Below are 17,962 nucleotides of genomic sequence, written 5' to 3' on the forward strand. Positions count from 1 at the left end.
CGGTAGTCTCCTTGGCAGTTTGTCCTGCCCCTTGTGACACAGAATTACCAGGGATTGCGGATCCTGGCGTGGCTCAGCTCTCTGGCGTTTGGCCGTTTCCCGCCCCTCTCTTCTGATGCAGCACCTGCTGTACCTGCTCCTTTTCTCAGGATTCACTTCATGTCTTGCTCACTTCCTCTCCTTAGCCGCCTCGGCCTCTCCACACCTCTCCATCTCTTTACTGTCTTGTGTGTTCAAAGTTGCATTACTTGTACTTCGTATAATTGTTTTTCCTGCTGTCCTTGTTCTCACCTGTCCCCCAGAGGTTTCTGACAGCTGGTAGACAATAGAGGAACAGAGAGTGGGGTCCTGCTGATAGCTGTTAACATGGCCCATAGAAGCTACAAAGAAAACAAAAACACAAGCGAAAAACAGCTGGTGGAATTTGAGCTGAAGGAAGCAAGGAAACATCAAATTGCTTTGACAACTAGGAACAGCCTGAAAGTTTCTACAAGTTTCCCCACCTCTACAGACACAGAGACTTTTTCCACACTGGTGTGAACTTTTAGTAAATTTTGTCAGGTTTAAGTTCTACTAATCCATCAGGTTTGACAACTCTGCCCTAACGGTTCTCAGTTTTTCACCTTTTCTTCATACACTCTTGTTGAGTAGCACACCTACCCATAACATCACTACAAAATCTGGATCTCCCAAACAAGAGCATGATAGGGCAGATTTTCAGTAAAGGAAGGAACAATGTGGGTAATCTTTCATAACTACAATGCAAATGATATAATGAAGTCAGTTTTTGAAGATGCAGACCCTCCCTTAGTGCACGAGCTGCAATTGGGAAAGTGCTCTGGTCCCCTAGTTTATGATATAGCAGGAAGAACTTTAGCTTCGCGAATGTTTAACTGCAAAGTCAGTGGGCACAGATACCAAGACAAAGCTGTAGTTTTTCTTGGCTACCTTATATCTAATGCCTAATCTACTACTGCCTACTATGTGTTGGAGAGTTTAGTCATGATGCTCCCTAACAGATTCAGTTAACTGGCCTAGTTAGAAGTGAAGTGCTTCAGTAAAGAACTCAACTTCTGTTTTCTTACAACTAAAACAAAATTTAAGAATCTTTCTTGATTTCTATTTTTGGCTAGCCACATGGTGACAAAGCTCAAGTAACACTTGGGATCACTGGATGAATATACTAAGCATTCTTTTGAATGTATAGGTGTATTTCTAGGCAGGCATAGGAGTAACCAGGGCCAAACTAGGGAAATAAACAAGCAGTGACTGAACGTTATGCTTCTCTGAAGCAGGAAAATGAGTAGCCCAGAACCCACTTTACACTCACCCAGAGCAAGGGAGGAGGTACAGGCTCTAAGTAGGTGGAGAGCAAATGGAGATTCCTTCTGGAAACCCAGATAATTGGCTCAGAGCTTCCTTGGTGAAAGAATGTTTCCAGAAACAGTTTATCCTAGGGATGGCTAGAAGGTTGCATAGCTGTTCTGGGCCCTAGAGTAGGGTAGGCTGCGAAAGACATTCACTTGGGACAAATACCTCCTTATCAGCCTGAAGAGTAGTACTGAGACTCAGTTGTTGGCAAAGAAAATCCAGAGAGGGTCTTTGGGTCCCCTCAATCTCAACAGAAACAAATTATGATGTTGCCCAAGATCTCTTCTTGTTCTCAGAGGATAGAACTCTTGCTTAGCTACAGATTAGATGTTATCAAATATGTGTCAAGGATATATAGAATTGTAACATCCAATCAAGTAGGAAGGAGAGAAGGAAGGGGGAGAACAGAGTATTCCAGCAAGCAGAGAACATGGGAAAAGAAAGACTTGATCAAACATAATTGAAAACAGAATGGGAAATATAAATGTGCTCAAATGAGCACAAGTAAATGGATTAAATGTGGCAAGACTGTAATTAAAGAAAATTTAAAACACAAGAAAACAAAAGGGCTAGTAGTGGAGGAAGTTTTGTGTGTGGTGAGATTAGCATCAAATTGTCCAGGTTTTGTCAAAAGTCACAGACAGAGATGGTTGTGAAGATACAAAATGCATAAGATATAAACAAAAAGGATTAAAATGTGGTAACTGTTGCAGGATAAAAATATCCTTGGATGCCAACAGGCCTCTGTCATGCCGTCCTCACTCTTCACAGGCAGTGTGAGGATGGGGTGTCCTGAGAGCACACGAAGGTCCCAACCCTCAATGAGAGAGCCCAACCCCAGTTTTCATTTCCAGCCTTTCTAATCTTACATTTATTATTCTCTTCTGCTGTCCTAGAATGTAAATCCAAAACACTCTCTGAAGGAAAAGACACACAATCTTACACTAAATACATAGAAACATGAGGTTTATTTTGCAGAAGTTTTGCAAATTTAGTACAGACTACAGTATAAGAAATGCATTTGCATTCTCTGTTAAAACAGAGCACTGAGAAAACAGCACAGAAAGCTGCATTGTAGTGTATCTGTTTAAAGTTTGTTGGGCCAGTCTAGATCTTGAGGATTTTTTCTAGTAGAAACAGCAAATATAAATATGTATTTATATTACTTCTTAGCCCATCTCTCACTATATTTGATTTTGATATTTTTAGCCACATAGGCAAAAGTTATATATCACAAAAAGTGTGAGCCTGTGCTTAGTGTAGATGTTGAAATCATAAAGCAGGAGTAACCTCTGTGCACCTCCTGTACAAGTTGACCAGGCACTTGTAATGAAGGAGCAACAAAAGTGCAGATGTGGGAGCTTTGAGCTTCCTTGGACAGTGTTGGCACCAGGTATCCAAGCTTGCCATGTGATGTGGTGTCTCACATACACAAAATCTGCAGAACTGATATCCAAGTCAAGAACTCAGTGTACACAAAGCCTGACCTGCAGGTCCAAATTGAGCTGCCCACACTTCATGCTTGGTAAACTCATCCCAGCAGTGATGCAGATGAGGTTTCTGAAAGGTTCAGAGTATCTGAACAGAGAGCATACAGGATCTGGGGGATCTTCTTTGATTACATAGCTAGGGGATGGGGATCCAGCTAAGACTGATAAATATATAATAATGCATTTTATTTTATTTTGAGAAGAGTCTCATATAGGCTTCAATCTCTTGAGTGCTGTAATACACACCACCATTCCTAAATATGTTTCTGAATTCCCTCTTCTCGGCCTCTTTTCCAAGGTTTCTTCCACTGGCTCCAGTATGCCTTGGATATGTTGTATACATTGGAGCACAGCAGTTTACTCTGTTCTCTGTTTCTTGTATAGTAAGCATATAGGATGCTGAGTCTGGCTGAGGATAGGAACATAACTAATCAGTTTCAGAGAGAAATACTAGAATGTCAGACACTTGAGGGGTTTAAGCATATTCTGTCCTTGGGTGTTGGGCATGTGGTTAGAACAGGAAGTGTTGAGGAAGACTCAAATTCTACCTGTTGTTATTCATTAGGACCCACAGGTAAGCTATGCTTGTCAGAAATGTGTAAAGTGGGACTAAGACAGTTTGGAGAAAGGAGGGAGATAGGTGGTTGGGCACAAGGTGCAGAGCTGGGACACCATCCTCACTTCAGGCTTTAGGTAATGGAGAAGCTGATGGGATGTTATGAGCAAGCCTCACATCTGTGACAGCACAGCTCCTGCCTTGCCCTTTGAAAAGCCTCTGTGGATTGGGGGACAGAGAGAAAACAAGTTCCCAGGCTCTCATAGTGGGTATTCTCAGTTCTAGATCTTCAGGTGTATCCCTGTCCCACGGTGAGTCCTCTTGAGAGCCAGACATCTCAAAAGCTGAGCAGAAAACCTGGCTCTGCCCAGCCAACCAGATTCTGAAAAAGGTGATAGGCATTCTTCAGACAGCTTCACCAAGCCAGTAGCTGAGCAGTGATTTCCTGGGGCCATAGGTAAAGGAAAGAAATATTCCTGTATTGAATATTTCTGTATTGAAGAGAGTACCTAGTAGAATTAGCCATGAGCTCCAGCAAGCTCCTTAGCAAGCATTCCTAAGACATCAGGGGAAGTGACATCAGAGGTGGATGCTCATCCCCGATAAAGACTATCTGTATCATAGAGGTAGGCAGAGCACAGCAGACATTTTCCTTTTCAGTGGCCTCTGTGCTAATGGAGCAGGATTTTTGGTCTGAGCCCTTCCCTAGAACACTCTCAACTGCTCTACAGCCATAAGTCACTTTGCCAATGGTTCGTGGTAACCCTTTCTTTCTGTTTCATATTTAATATCCACATATCCTACAATAAGAATACATTGCCTTTGCAATTCAGAACAAATACTGGCTGCCTTCCTGTCGCCAAGTCTCTCTGAGCTAGGAACTGTTGCCCTTACCAGAAAGCTCTATAGAAAATAGCCAGGGACAATTCATCCTCATCAGTGTGGCTTCACCCATTTTTTTGTATGTTGTGCTTCCCTGATTTCTGGCCTGGACACTATAACCTCCACCATGTGATGTGCACAGGGATACGGGTACATAAATCATATTTAGAAATTCACAGAAAATACCAAATGGGATGGGATGTTTCCCTGACCACCACTATGCAAAGTGTGGCTTCGGATCTCCTCAGAAGCCTCAGAACTTCTCTTGCAAGCAGGAGATGTAGCAAGACTGGGTACCAGGGACACATCACTTTGACACATCATTTGAGGGTTGCCCACCATAAAATACTATTGACTACTTTCATAAGCACATTAATTTCAAAGAGCAATACTGTCCACTTGAACAGACTTAGGTTTATTTATGAGAATCCTCTGATGTTCTATATGATTCAGGATACTCGACTACTCAGCTTCACACAGGGAGTCTCAACCTCACTCATTGAGTTCTGTCAAGAGTGTCACTAAAAGAATCTCTGATCACATCCCGTCATCCAAGGACTGAAAATTCCAGCAGAACCGCAGCTTTAGGGTAGGAAAATCCCATCAGAGCCTTTGGGTGGGATCACAGTTATAGAGGCACCCTTAGGGAACATCCTGGGCACAGTCACTTGGCCAGGACCAGCCCATGATGGTGAGTCCAGGGGCTCACGCTTAACAATAGGAGCTCTGCAGTCTTGGCCCAAAGAGGGGTGCTGGCTCTCACTGTGACCCTGCGTGAAGAGGTGGTGAAGAGACTCTGGATCCAGGCAGGTGCAATGTGCAGGATGGAGAGGAGCCTGCTCCCTGCAGGACCCCACAGTATCTCTGCTTTGGGGGTTCATTCCCAGCATACCATGACCAAGGTGTGGGGTGCAGACCTGCTGCCTATAGTCAGGCTCTGTTTTCAGGTGCATCCTGGCAGGGAAACTGACCAGATGTCTCCTGGCCATGTCGCTAGCTCCCAACCATACCCGACTAGTTGTGCTGACATCAACTATGTTCTGGGACCCAGATTCATTTTCCATCTTGATTGGTACTTCCAGTGATAATACTGGATTACATGGGGTGTCCATGGTGACTGGCAGGCTGTGCAATTTTGCTTCCTCAGTAGAAAAACCCCTGGCTGAGAAGCGCATTCCATGCAGAGGGATCCTGGATCCTAGGCTGCCCTGAGGGATATGACAGGTGGAAGGATGTACCTGGTGGATATCTTGCAAGGGTCTGTTCATTTGACTGCAGTAGGCACCAGTGGGATAGTCTGGTGAATCTTTGAAAGAAGACATATTGCCGGTACTGAACATGCCCTGGCTTCCAGGGTAGGGCATACAGGAACCATGGGGCATTGAACAGGTGGATGGCTCATTCTTACTGGGCTGCCGTGTCAGCTTGGTAGTGACCTCCTGACTTCTCTGTTCTGTGCTCCAGTTCAGGTGCCTCAAATGTATCGGTGTTTCCAAGCCATAATTGTACTTGTGCATCTCCCTCTGCCCCCGGGCACCAGTGGATCTCCTTAGTATGTGTTTCTGGTCCTCTTCTTCCCTGTCCCTTCAGAGAAAAGATAACCATTGAACATAGCAACAGAAGTGATACTCTTACCTCCTTAGGGGCCTCAGCCTTTCTATGAGAGGATGACAACTTAGTACGATACCAGTTACCTCCCAAGGGAAGCTTCAAGTCTTCCAAGATCACATTGGCCTTTTCAACCACCTGTTGTCAGTCCTAGGGAACAATGAAGACCCTTTCTTGCTCTATCTTGCCTTCCTTGGTCCCTAGGTCCCAGGCAGCATGCTGCTCTCCTTAGTCCAGGGAGGCATCACTGGGCATGGGTGAGTATCCTCCATCAGTTGTATGATCGTGACTAATATAACACTATAGGGACTATCAAATTGAAAGAACAATCCTGTGGTTGACCACAGGACACTTTGTGGCTTCAGGACTAGCACCTGTGTGAAGAGAGATAAGGAAGGTACTACCTAGTAGTCAGTTTAATACAGAGTCCTGGTCAGGATTGGGCAAGAGTGTGGGCATGTGGCAGGTGGCAGGTGAGACAAGGGCTGTGACCTGAAAGGACTTCTGAGCCCAACATACTCCCCCTGATTGCTTGCTGCCCAGGCTGAGAGGATGTCCACAAACACAGACGTCAGGGCTATAGCAATTATTTCTTCTCCGTGCCTATACCATCCCTTTCACTCTGATAGCCACAGTGGCTTAATTAGGGGCTAGGACTGTGCAGCCCGGTACCACTTACCCTGAAGCCCCCTTGGGGTCAAGGAGGAGGTCAGGACCACCCCTGAGGCACAGACATGAAGGCCTGGCTAGGGCCCGGGCCCAGTGGCTCCTATCTGTTTGTCCCCTGAACAGTGAAAAGCCATTTTCTCCATTGCTCCTTCCTGTTAGAATTTAGAGAGGGAAAGATTTCACAATGAGGGCTAATGAGACAGTTTTTTTCTCAACAGTTACCAGAACCAGAGTGACAGCCCCAGACAATTATCTCTGTGATACTCCCTGCTAGCCCTGGCATCTCCAGAGTTCTGTAGGCATGGGGAACTCTCTCAGGGACAAAAGCATCTTGCCATAGAGAAAAGATAAGAAAATGAAGTTTTAGAAGTACCTGCTAAGTAACTGGGTTTGGGATGTGATTCTGATTCACACAGACTTGTAACAGCTTTTGCCCTGTAAAGATCAGATGACAACATTAATGTATATTAACATTATGACAATATGTTGTGTCATAATAATATGACAATGAAAGAAATTAGCAAGACAGGTATTATTCCTTGCTCAAGAGAAGATAGAAATAATATACACCTTTTAATCTTTATATTGCAGAGATTTTTCTTGGTTACAGCTACCTGAGGATTCTGAAGCATGTTGCATTTGGGGGCCAATACAAATACAAACATTAATTACTTTAGGAGGCAAATGGCACATAGGTGGCTTTTAGAGATTGTAACTTCCTCCCCTCCAGAAGTCCAGAATGAAAATACAGTTTATTCCTGTGACTCAAGGAAGTTATATTCTATACAACCATCAGAACAATGAATTGGTGATCACAAAGCCACTACTTTGTGTGAGGGTGGAGTAAGAGTTATAACATGAACTTGGAAGCTGTTTTTTTTTTTTAAAAAAAAAACCAAACTCTTCACTTGGGTTCACAAATTATCTAAAATCAGGATAAAAGTCTGGCATCTCTACCTTTATTTTGCATCTGTGTCCTTTACTTTAGGTCACCTGCTTATCTATGTACACAGGTACACTAATCGTTCATGGACACCTATCTAGAAACTAGGGCTACCTATCCTAGCTGTCTTAGTTCTGGTTATTACTGCTGTGATGAAGTGTCAGGATTGAAAGTACCTTGGGGAGGAAAGGGTTTTTTTCACTCACAGTTCCATATAACAGTTCATCTTTGAAAGCAGTGAGGGCAGGGACTCAAGCAGGGCAGGAACCTGGAGGCAGGAGCTGATGCAGAGGCCATGGAGGAGTGCTGCTTTCTGGCTTGCTCATATGACTTGCTCACCTTATTTTCCTATAGAACCCAATGATCAACCACCAGTCCAGGGACAGCTAATGGGCTGGGCCCTCCTCTATCAATCACTAGTTAAGAAAATGCCCTACAGTTGGATTTCATGGAGGAATTTTCTCAGCTGAGGTTTGCTCCTTTTCAGATGACTCTAGCTTTTGCTTGACATAAAACTATTCAGCACACTAACTCATTTGTCTTCAAGGATTAAGTCACAAAAATAAGAATAACGAAGGCGTCTTATTGTCAGCTTTTTACAGCATTATGTTTCATATTCATATTTAGGTGTCTAAAAGTGTTTAGTCATTTCTCCAAACCTGCAGACACATTAGATTCCAGCTACAGGGGTTCTCTTAAGACAGGCTATCTGTGATGGTGGGGCTACAGCTGGAAGAAATAATAACCATCTCCTGAGACCCAGTTTATCTCCTCAAGCAATAAAGACTTCTTTGGATCACTTTGCAGAACCAGAATTGAAACAATGTTTAACCAGATTACCATTTCTTGACTGTAACTTCTTAATTAAGCATTCCTTACCCTTACCCCAGTTATGCCCCTATTTTAGCCAAAAGCTTATGTAAATGTTCCAAAGATGGGGCCCTTCATATGTTCCTGTTTCCAAAGTACAATAATCGATGTCTCCCTTCTCTATTTTCATCACTACTGGTCTATCTAATGGACAGATCTGGATGAATGGCCAAGTCTGTCTTGCTACTGGAATCATGGATTTCACCCTTAAATTCTATTTAGAATAATTTTGAGATGTCCTGATAGAGCCACTTTGCTTTTTGAAGGAGAAATTTAGGCTTTTTTTTTCTGATGATGTCCCTCTGCTGGGTACCATGCAGGATCTCAAACTCTATCTACTGAACTCACTCTATAGTGCTCTATGCTCTTTGTACCTGGGGTCTGTAAGGAGCAGAGACAGAGAGAAAGGGAAGCCTGACCTACAGGGGAAACGCTGTGAATGTGTACTCTCCAGGAATCATCTTTTTCCCACTTTGTATCCATGGACACACTGATAAAACTGTGGCAAGGGTTGATTTGGGGATCTGAAATAAATTTTAGCAGGTAGGTAAAAGAACACAGCAGGCTGAAGAAATAAAGAGGAATGGTCAACACAAACACTTATGAAGAAAGCTGTGAGAGATGGCAGCTGCTCCTGCAATAGACAGCTGCTCCCAGAGCCAGCTCTCCGGGCCTGGCACGACCATCTCTGCCTCTGCAGAGAATGAACTGTGGTGTGCTTGCTGACAGCAGTGCTGAATTCAGGTCAAAGCAGAGGGGTGCAGAGTCATGAACGCCAGGTTCTCCATAAGAGTCTCAACAGTTTGCATAGGATGGCACCTACTTATAGGGTTGTGTGTTCAGAAATCCTACAACTCCATCTAGGTGTCTGCTGGAAAGGGGGTGACCTGTGTCCCCACTCTTGTGTCCACCACGGACAGAAGATAGAGTGAAATGGTACCAGAAATTGCATTTTCTTGCTTGGGTTCCAGGTCTCTCTCCAGGCCCAGCTCTGAGCACAGTATTAGTGTTCCCAGAGCTTTGTTTGGGGGCTATAAAAGCATTCAGAAAAGAGAAGATTTGTGGGGATCTCTGATGAAAACAAACCAAATTACTCTTTGAAAACAGGTAACTCAGACATTGAACAAAAGCAGCGTTGATATACACTGACCTTTCCCCCTGCCTCTGTACAGGTGGGGCCTGCCCCTGCAAACTACAAGGTTCTGCAGGTCATTGGGCTCTGGCTAGATCATGAAATTTAAGTATTTTCCTCATTGGACTTGCTTTTCTTCCCTTATATTTTATATGCTGTTTCTTTAATAAAAAAATGAAAAAGTACACAAACTTATTTTTAGAATGTTCTAGAAGTCTACTGTTCTCGGTTTGCTGGCTCATGTTGGGAACTTCCTAGGCTATTTTCATCCCTGGAGGCTAATTCCATATGCCCTGCACCCAGAATACCATGAGGTAACAACTCTGGCTTCAGTGCCAGGTAGGCACTGGACAGAAGTAAGAACAACAAATCTAGGAAATCAAAGCACAGAAAGGAAAATTTTGTGTGACCATTGTTGTGCCCCCTTATATTACAGAAGGTGGAGGTGAGTCACAGATGCTGTAGCAGGGTGAAATCAAACCCAATAGGAGAGATGCAGACTCAGGTGCTGGCCTTATGTGGTTGCTGACATTGACTGGTAGACAAGGCAGGCTCTCCACACTGGCTCTTATGAAAGTATAGTCACTTGGTAGGTGGACGTCAGGGGATGTCTAGGCAAGAGCCCCCCACCATCTGATATGTGGTAGACAACTAGGGACTGAGCAGCGAGAGCCTAGTGACTGTGAAATTGCCGCAATGATGAGGCACAAGGAGAGGTCAAAGGAGCTGACAGAGAAGGTGCAAATGGTGGTATATAATGTGGTGGAGTCCTTGAGCTCCCCCCTCCAGGGGCTGGGAACTCAGATCCAGTCCAGGTTCAAATCTGAAGAACAAGCTTTAATGCTGATGAAAGAAGAAATGCAGGTATGAAACAAAGACAAACTAGAGAGCAGAGTGCTGCATAGAGCTATGAAAGCAAGCAGCAGAGATCGCCACTGAAAATAACAGGAGGAGCTGGTCACTGGTGACGGTATTCCTAAAGGAAGATGTCTCAGCTAAAATATATGACTGTCTGAATTCTACCTGTATTTCTGAATCTATTGTGAATATCCTTTGCCACTGTATATATCCATAGGAAAGTTGTCTTGGTTGGAAAACATAAAAAGCAGGATGCAGGAGTGTGGTAGTTTGGAGTAACTGGCACCCATAATCTTACAGTGGGGGGCACTATTAGAAGAAGTGACTTTGTTAAAGTGGCTATGGCCTTATTGGAGGAAGTCTGTCACTGTGGGGTGAACTTTGAGTTTTCCTATGCTCAAGATACCACCCAGTGTGTCAGTTGATTTCCTGCAAGACACAGGACTCTCAGGTCCAGCACCACATCTGTCTGCAAACTGCTATGTTCCCTGCCATGATGATAAGGGACTGAAACTCTGAAACTGTAAGCGAGTCACACCAATTAAGTGTTTTCTTTATAAGAGTTGCCATGGTCATGGTGTCTCTTCATAGTGATAGACACCTAACTAAGACAAAGAGCAAGATGAACATACCAAGGTGCTCAGCTGAGGAAGAAAGGGAGAAACAACAGGAGCAAGATTTTCACAATTGCCAGAAACATTTGCTAGCTGCATTTTCTAAATGTGCGTAATGTATGTGGGAGTGAGCTCTGTGTCTCTGTGGGTTTGTGCAGCCTTGTTTGAGGGCCAGGTAACAGACCTGCATTCAGGTGATGAATTAGGTGATGCCTGGTGCTTACCATCCTTCAAAATGGAAATGCGACAGATACTTAGGCCAAACAAGGGGACTTCTCCAAGGACAATTACAGGGGACGAAGGCCATGGGCTAGGACTAAGCCACAGAGTGGTCACTCAGTCTTGGCTGCTGCAGAGAGGCCTCAAAGGATAAAAGAAGGGGTCTGATGCAGCAGAGCAAACAGGATCCCTTTCTTTCAGCCAATGACCTAAGGGAGATCACAGAGTAACCCATGGATTGTGAGGGGTCAATAATGGCACTGTTCCAGGATGCTTGGGGTCTGACATCCTCAGGTCAGGATGGGGAGGCCAGTAAAATGGGCACTGCCTCCTGAAATGGCCTGATAAGGCATCTAGCTGCCCTCACGAGGCTATACTGTGCGGGGGGGGGGACAAGACTGATGAGAAATTGGTGGTCCTAGAGGACCCCTCCCCAACATTATTCCAGCAACCAAGGCCAGAGAAGAGCTCACAACTGCCTCTATGAGAAAAGCATAGGCTCAGGTTAGAATTAGGGTCAGGATCACAGCTGAAACTCCTGTTTCAGTTTTAAATAGATGGAGAGCCCATCTCAACTTTCACTGTTTATTCTAAGCCTGCTGTCTTGGCTAATGCGGCCATGGTCCAGGACCTTAGTATGTTCTGGAGGTGGGAGGGGGCAGCTTGGTTCTGCTTTAGCCACCAAAGAACTTACAATTGCCTGGGAATTAGGGCTTTTGACTACTGCTATTATAGTGGAACAAGAGAAAGTGTTGCTCTCAATGTATGGGGGAGATTGTTGTGTAGTAGCTTCCTCCTATATTAAAACCTTCCCTCTCAGAGAGAAACTCCTGAAGACATATGATGTAAAAGAAGTATTTAATGTCAGAAAGTTTACAGGGAAGTGAACCAAAACAATAAGATGTCCTAAGGAAGGTAAAACACTCCATCCTGCAGGGAAGATCATTAAGACACGAAGTAAATAACCCAAAATAGCTCCAGGAAGTCCCTGAAACTGAACAGAATCACTCCCAGGAGTGTATAAGCAGCAAAAACTCCTGGGACTCTCACAAGTCAAACTGCCTAGAAGACCCTCAAAGGAGCTGAGCTGCCTAGAAAAGGCTCAGATCAAGAGTCCCTAGGAAAGACCATTCTCCAACCTACTGAACTGCTTGAAGGCTGTACAGTATGCTCCAGATTTCCATATTTTATGATTTGTCACTCACACTGGATGGGACTTTAATGATGTCTTTGAGTCATTTCTGCTCTTATAAGTAACCTCTCACCCACATTCCTATATGTAACCCTAACAAAACTCATTACTTCACCAAGTTGGACTTCGTGCTATCCATACTTTGGTCTGTCTTCAGTTCACTATCTCGGGTGAGTAGACATTTGTTCATGTCTCTCCAAGAATAATGTGGTACAACAGAAATCAGATTCAGAACGGAGGCATCCCTGTCAGTTCCCTCTGACCACATGCTCCCATATCACTATACCAGGTAGAAAATAACTTCATAAGCATTGCATTTTAAATCTCTCCTGGAAACGGATCCATGAATCAACCATAGATATGGCCCAGGAAACTAGGAGTGTTTTGTTCTCTTGAAATTTGGGAAAATGCCACAGAACTGTCCAGATGAGGGCCTAGGAAGCTGGTACAGTTCCGACACTAATCTTAGATGAGCCCACTGAATATCTATCTATGTTATGCCCAACACTAACAAACTGAGGAGGCAGGGCCCAAGAAGGTGACAGGACCACTTTGACCTCTCTCTGGGGGCTTACTCTGAGCCTAGAAATTAAGGGCGGATTTAGAATAGTTGCAGTGAAACTGCGTGGAGCTATAGTTTGCACCAATTTTGAAAAAGATACTTGTCCCTAATAGTAGTCAGATACATTGTGTAAGGGTTTTAAAATATCGGACTGCATATTTATTACTTGTTACAGAAAACTAAATAGAAATAACAAACAACATTTTGCTATCATAATTTAATGTCATGGTGTGACAATTCGTGCTCACCTTGAGTCCACTGTAACTACAATGTCTGCCCTGTGCTTCGCCCTCAAGAATGCACTTTTCATTTTCATCTCAGTCACAGAAGGCAGGACTGGCACCACAATGCAAAACAGTGAGAGCCGAGGGGGCAGGGCTGTTCCTGATGGTGCCTTCTTCTTCTGTCCAAACAGGAATTTTAGTTTTCCTTGGAACTGCATAGTCTGGTGTTTTAAAGACAGAAATACAGCTGTTCACAGAGTCGTGGAGGTAACTTTGTAGCAATACCATCATTCTAGGACGTTAGGAAACACCTGCCTCCTGGGCACTAGCTCTGCCCAAGGGCTATAAGTAGTTCCTTGGTTGGCAGTCTCAAGACCATTTATGGATAGCATTATCTCACCCTCGCACATGTTGACACCCCCTGGTGTGTGTATATGCATGCACACATGAGTACACATCTACCTGAGTTGTCCCAGCCATCAGTCACCTTTTTCAGGAGCTCCCTGGAAAGTTCCCTGAGAGCTGATCCAGCTTTAACTTTCCATTTCCAAATTAATATTCCTTGCTTTTAATGAGAAGATGAGCATAGCTTGCTTTTATTAATCTAGAATATACAGTATGAGTTTAGATGCCGGCAAAGAGCTTAGACATTTGTGATAAAAGAAAATAAATATTTTTTATATAGGGAAGGCTGTTATATCACTGAATTAATTCCCAAGTTCCTTCAAGATTATCTTGCCTTCAGATGACCTAGCAGTATGTACCCATGCCCTATCCACTCATCCATGCCTAAATACATCCATGGGTTGTGGAATAAATAAATAATCGCAAGGATCCACTTAGTGTTAATCACATGCATGGTGTGAGAAATTTTAGGCAGTGGTGTACTGGAAAACATTCAATGCCCAGCTCTAAGGAAAAAAAATTCTAGATTTGCAGTGTTTGTCAGTTTCTTTGATATAAATATTCCCACTATGGCTGATTTAGAATTATTTATATAAGGTCAATCAGATACCAATATTCTAACAATTGATCTTGGGCAGACTCTCCCCACCCCTGCCTAGACTTTGGGATGGAGTGAAAAGGGCCTGTGAAGTGCCTAAATTAACCCAGTATAGTGGTTCTTTGTGAATTGGTATGGGATGATAAATTTGAATTGAGGAATAAACCACATTATTTCTTTTTTAGCTATCTTTTTAATTTATTATTTGAAAATTTAATACATATATAAAACATATGTTGATGATATCCACCCTAAATCTCCCTGTTAACTCCCCCATTCCCCAATATGTCTCCTTCCCTTCATATCCTTTTTATTCTTTAAAGAACCGCTAAGTCCAATTAGTTCTTCCCATGTGCACATGATATACACATGAGTGTAGGGTCATCCACTGGAACATGAGCCACTTAGCAGTGATTACACTCACAAAGAAAAATGACGTTCTTTATCCTAGCAGTCATCAACTTGCCAATAGTTCCTCACCACAGAGTGGCAGCCTCATGAGCCCCTCTTCCATTCACGTTGCAATTTTGACTGGCTCAATTCTCTGTAGATCTTATGCCAGTAACTTAAGCTGCTGAAGACATCTATTTTTGTAGCTATTATTGCAACTGTGAAATTAAGCTAATTCCTCTATTTGGTGCTTGTTTCAGTTTTATTCCGTCTGTCTCTGTTCTATTATACAGTAAAATCCTCTCTTATGAATAGAATTTATAAGTCCCTTGACACACTTAGATTTTAGAACGAAACATTATTAAACAAGAGTTTTTATTACCTATTGCTTGTCCATAGAGAGTGATTCCATTTACAGTGATAACAGATATAGACAGAATCACGGCAGCAATCTTTTGTATGGAGCCCTAGGGCCAGGTCAGCATGTTGTGGTGAGTCATGGAAAGCTAGGTCTACACCTGAAGTCCAGGAAGGCTGGTTTACTGTTGTCTCTCCAGTATTTTCTTTCCTGTTCTCTTGGGTCTCATGATCCAAAACTATACTTATTAAGGATCAATTTATCATTGTTGTAGCCAATGATAAAGGCAGAAATTATCAATAGACTATAGTCTGGGATCAGGAGTCAGCTACCGTATCACTGATAAGTGGCCAAAGAGTTAAGTATTGCCATAAACTATGAATTGTCACCATGTTCTGCTACCATCACTGGGCAAAATCAATCTAAGGTGAATGTTAGGTCCCAACCCCCAAAATGACAGTCTGAGTTCAGCTCAAGCTAGACTCTGACCAGGTAAACAGAAGCATTGCTAGCAATAAACAGAAGCTTACGCTCAACATTTCTGTCTATCAGGGAGAATCATTATGTCCTTATCTGCCCCCACAGCAATGGATCGTCTAGTTCCCTACTAGTCCATACTTATATCACATATCAAAATCCCCACTTCAAGCTGGGTGGTGGTGGCGTATGCCTTTAATCCCAGCACTCAGGAGGCAGAGACAGGCGGATCTCTGTGAGTTCGAGGCCAGCCTGGTCTACAAGAGCTAGTTCCAGGACAGGTTCCAAAGCTACAGAGAATCCCTGTCTTGAAAAAACAACAGCAAAAAAATCCCCACTCCAATTTCCAGGGTTTTTCAGTCCTGTCCTTCATAGTTGTATGCTAACTTGACACAGGCTGGGGTCATCAGAAAGGAGGGAGCCTCAATTGAGAAAATGACTCCATAAGGTTGTATGTAAACCTGGGGGCCATTTTCTTAACTGATAGTTGATGTAGAGGGGCTTAGCCCATTGTGGATGGAACCACCTGTGGGCTGGTGACCCTAGGTTCTACAGTAAAAATCTCTGGCCTCTGCATCAGCTCCTGTCTCCAAGTATTGGCCTTGTTTGAGTTTCTGTCCTGACTTCCTTCAGTGACAGACTACACCGTGAAAGTGTAAGCCAAATAAACCCTTTCCTTCCCATCTTGGTCTTGGTCATGGTGTTTCATTATAGCAAAGGTAACCCTAAGACAGGTCACTATTAACATAGACAGGTCACTATTGATATATACCTACAACTCATATCAAAGCGTCCAGGCTCCTCTGTCCTACAAACCTCCTCCCTACTGCTCTAAATTTTCAGGCTCCTTCCCACTGTAAAACCAGAAATGCTTTTTCCACCTTTGGCTGTTTTCTCTGACCCCTGAGGCTTGAGAGTCTGAGTCAGAGACTTCTTTGACTCTCTGACTTGATACTTTGAATTTTTCTTTCCGCCCAAGCAGTGGTCTTGATGGTAGTTTCACTGTGTCCTCACTTAGAGTAAGGAGAGTGGGAAGTCAGTTTGGAAAGGTTAGGCCAAAGGGACCGGGTAAGGACAGTCTCAGGTATGGATTATGGGCCTAGAAGTTGTCATGGCCCTTAATGGCAATTATGTTGGAAGCTTATGTGAAGGGACATTCTGATTTTCTCTCTCTACTCTTCTGAAGGTACAGAGTTGGCATTATACATAATTAATTTCTTTATTTTTAAAAACAATTGTTTATGAAAAATACAAAACCGACCAATGAACAAAGAAAGGCTAATGAAAATAAAAGCCCCTGTCCTATCAGTGCGAATGGACCCCCTTTCCTGTGAATTTTCTGGAAGGAACTGAGTACCTGGTGGGTGAAGGGAAGGCAATTCCTACATTAGTATCATTAGCTGAGATCTTCTGTCCCATGTCTGGAATGTCAGCATGAGGGTGCTGTGGGAGCACATTCTGCTCCCTCAACCAATAGCCTTTAAGATACCAGCCCACTTGAGCCTGGTCTCTTATTACTATAAAAGCAGTGGTAACTGTGAGCCCACTCTCTTGCTTCCAGCTCCTGGTTCTGGCTGCTAGACTCTGTTCCTGTTCGTGCAGAGGACTGTTATATAGGACAGTGATCTGTAAGTTTTCCCTTAAATGACTCTTTTATTATTTATAATTCTGAACTGGTGTGGGATTGTTTTGTGACTTATATCATCACCTGGCACCAGAACATAACTGTAATTCTTGTTTGATAACTGTTTTGTTATATGTAATTTTGCTATGTTAAAGCCTTCCTTTTTGTTTAAACAGAAGAGGGAAAATGGTGTAGGAGGTCCTTCTGTCCATGTGTTGCTTTCATTGGTAAATGAATAAAGAAACTGCCTTGGCCTGTTGATAGGGCCAAATTTAGGTAGACGGGGAAGACAGAACTAATCGCTGGGAGAAGGAAAGAGTCAGAGAGACGTCATGGATCTGCCAGAGATAGATGCTGGGAATTTTACCCAGTAAGCCACTGCCACGTGACGATAACACAGATTAATAGAAATGGGTTAAATTAAGATGTAAGAATTAACCAATAAGAAACTAGAGCTAATGGGCCAAGCAGTGATTTAATTAATACAGTTTCTGTGTGGTTATTTCAGAGCTAAGCTACCCAGGCAGCAGGGATGAACAAGCAGTTTCTTGAAACATGGGGGTAGCTCACAGAGCCATGGATACAGAGCTGGGTGAAGCTGGTCACAGATTGTGATAGAACAAAAGGGTATACTGAAACTCTAGGCAGACCTCATACAGATTTCCTTAGGGGTCTTTCCCAGGTGTGTAGTAAGCCTGTTAGGAATTATCAGTCCAGACTTTGGTGGGTGCTCTATCTGCAGCCCTCAGCTACTGACTTCTGACTTCTGGGGCTCCATAGTCCAGGTGAGGGAGATAGCTCCTTCTCTCGGAAACCCAGACCAGTTGAAGAAGATGGGACCTCCCCATGACCCTTAATCTAGGCTGTGTAGATAAGAATCTCTCAGGAACCTTTGTTCAGGATAGATATATGGGGCATAT

The 17,962-nt window shown here is 43.5% G+C and overlaps 1 protein-coding gene across 3 annotated transcripts in view; it reads right to left on the reverse strand.

Moving 5' to 3' along the window:
* Positions 1-4,693: 4,693 nt before the first annotated feature.
* Positions 4,694-17,962, reverse strand: part of Ahrr (aryl hydrocarbon receptor repressor) — an 85,650-nt gene continuing 72,381 nt past the window's right edge. For all 3 annotated transcript variants that reach the window (XM_048459198.3, XM_085676560.2, XM_085676562.2), the window contains 4 exons: positions 13,215-13,411; positions 6,950-7,011; positions 6,587-6,728; positions 4,694-5,883 (listed from right to left, as the gene is read on the reverse strand). In XM_048459198.3, the coding sequence (XP_048315155.3) occupies positions 4,884-5,883; positions 6,587-6,728; positions 6,950-7,011; positions 13,215-13,411 (1,401 nt within the window). In that variant the 3' untranslated portion in view covers positions 4,694-4,883. The remainder of the gene's footprint in view (positions 5,884-6,586; positions 6,729-6,949; positions 7,012-13,214; positions 13,412-17,962) is intronic.

The sequence above is a fragment of the Myodes glareolus genome, chromosome 15, assembly GCF_982192425.1.
Source record: "Myodes glareolus chromosome 15, mMyoGla1.1, whole genome shotgun sequence".
Lineage (NCBI taxonomy): Eukaryota > Metazoa > Chordata > Mammalia > Rodentia > Cricetidae > Myodes > Myodes glareolus.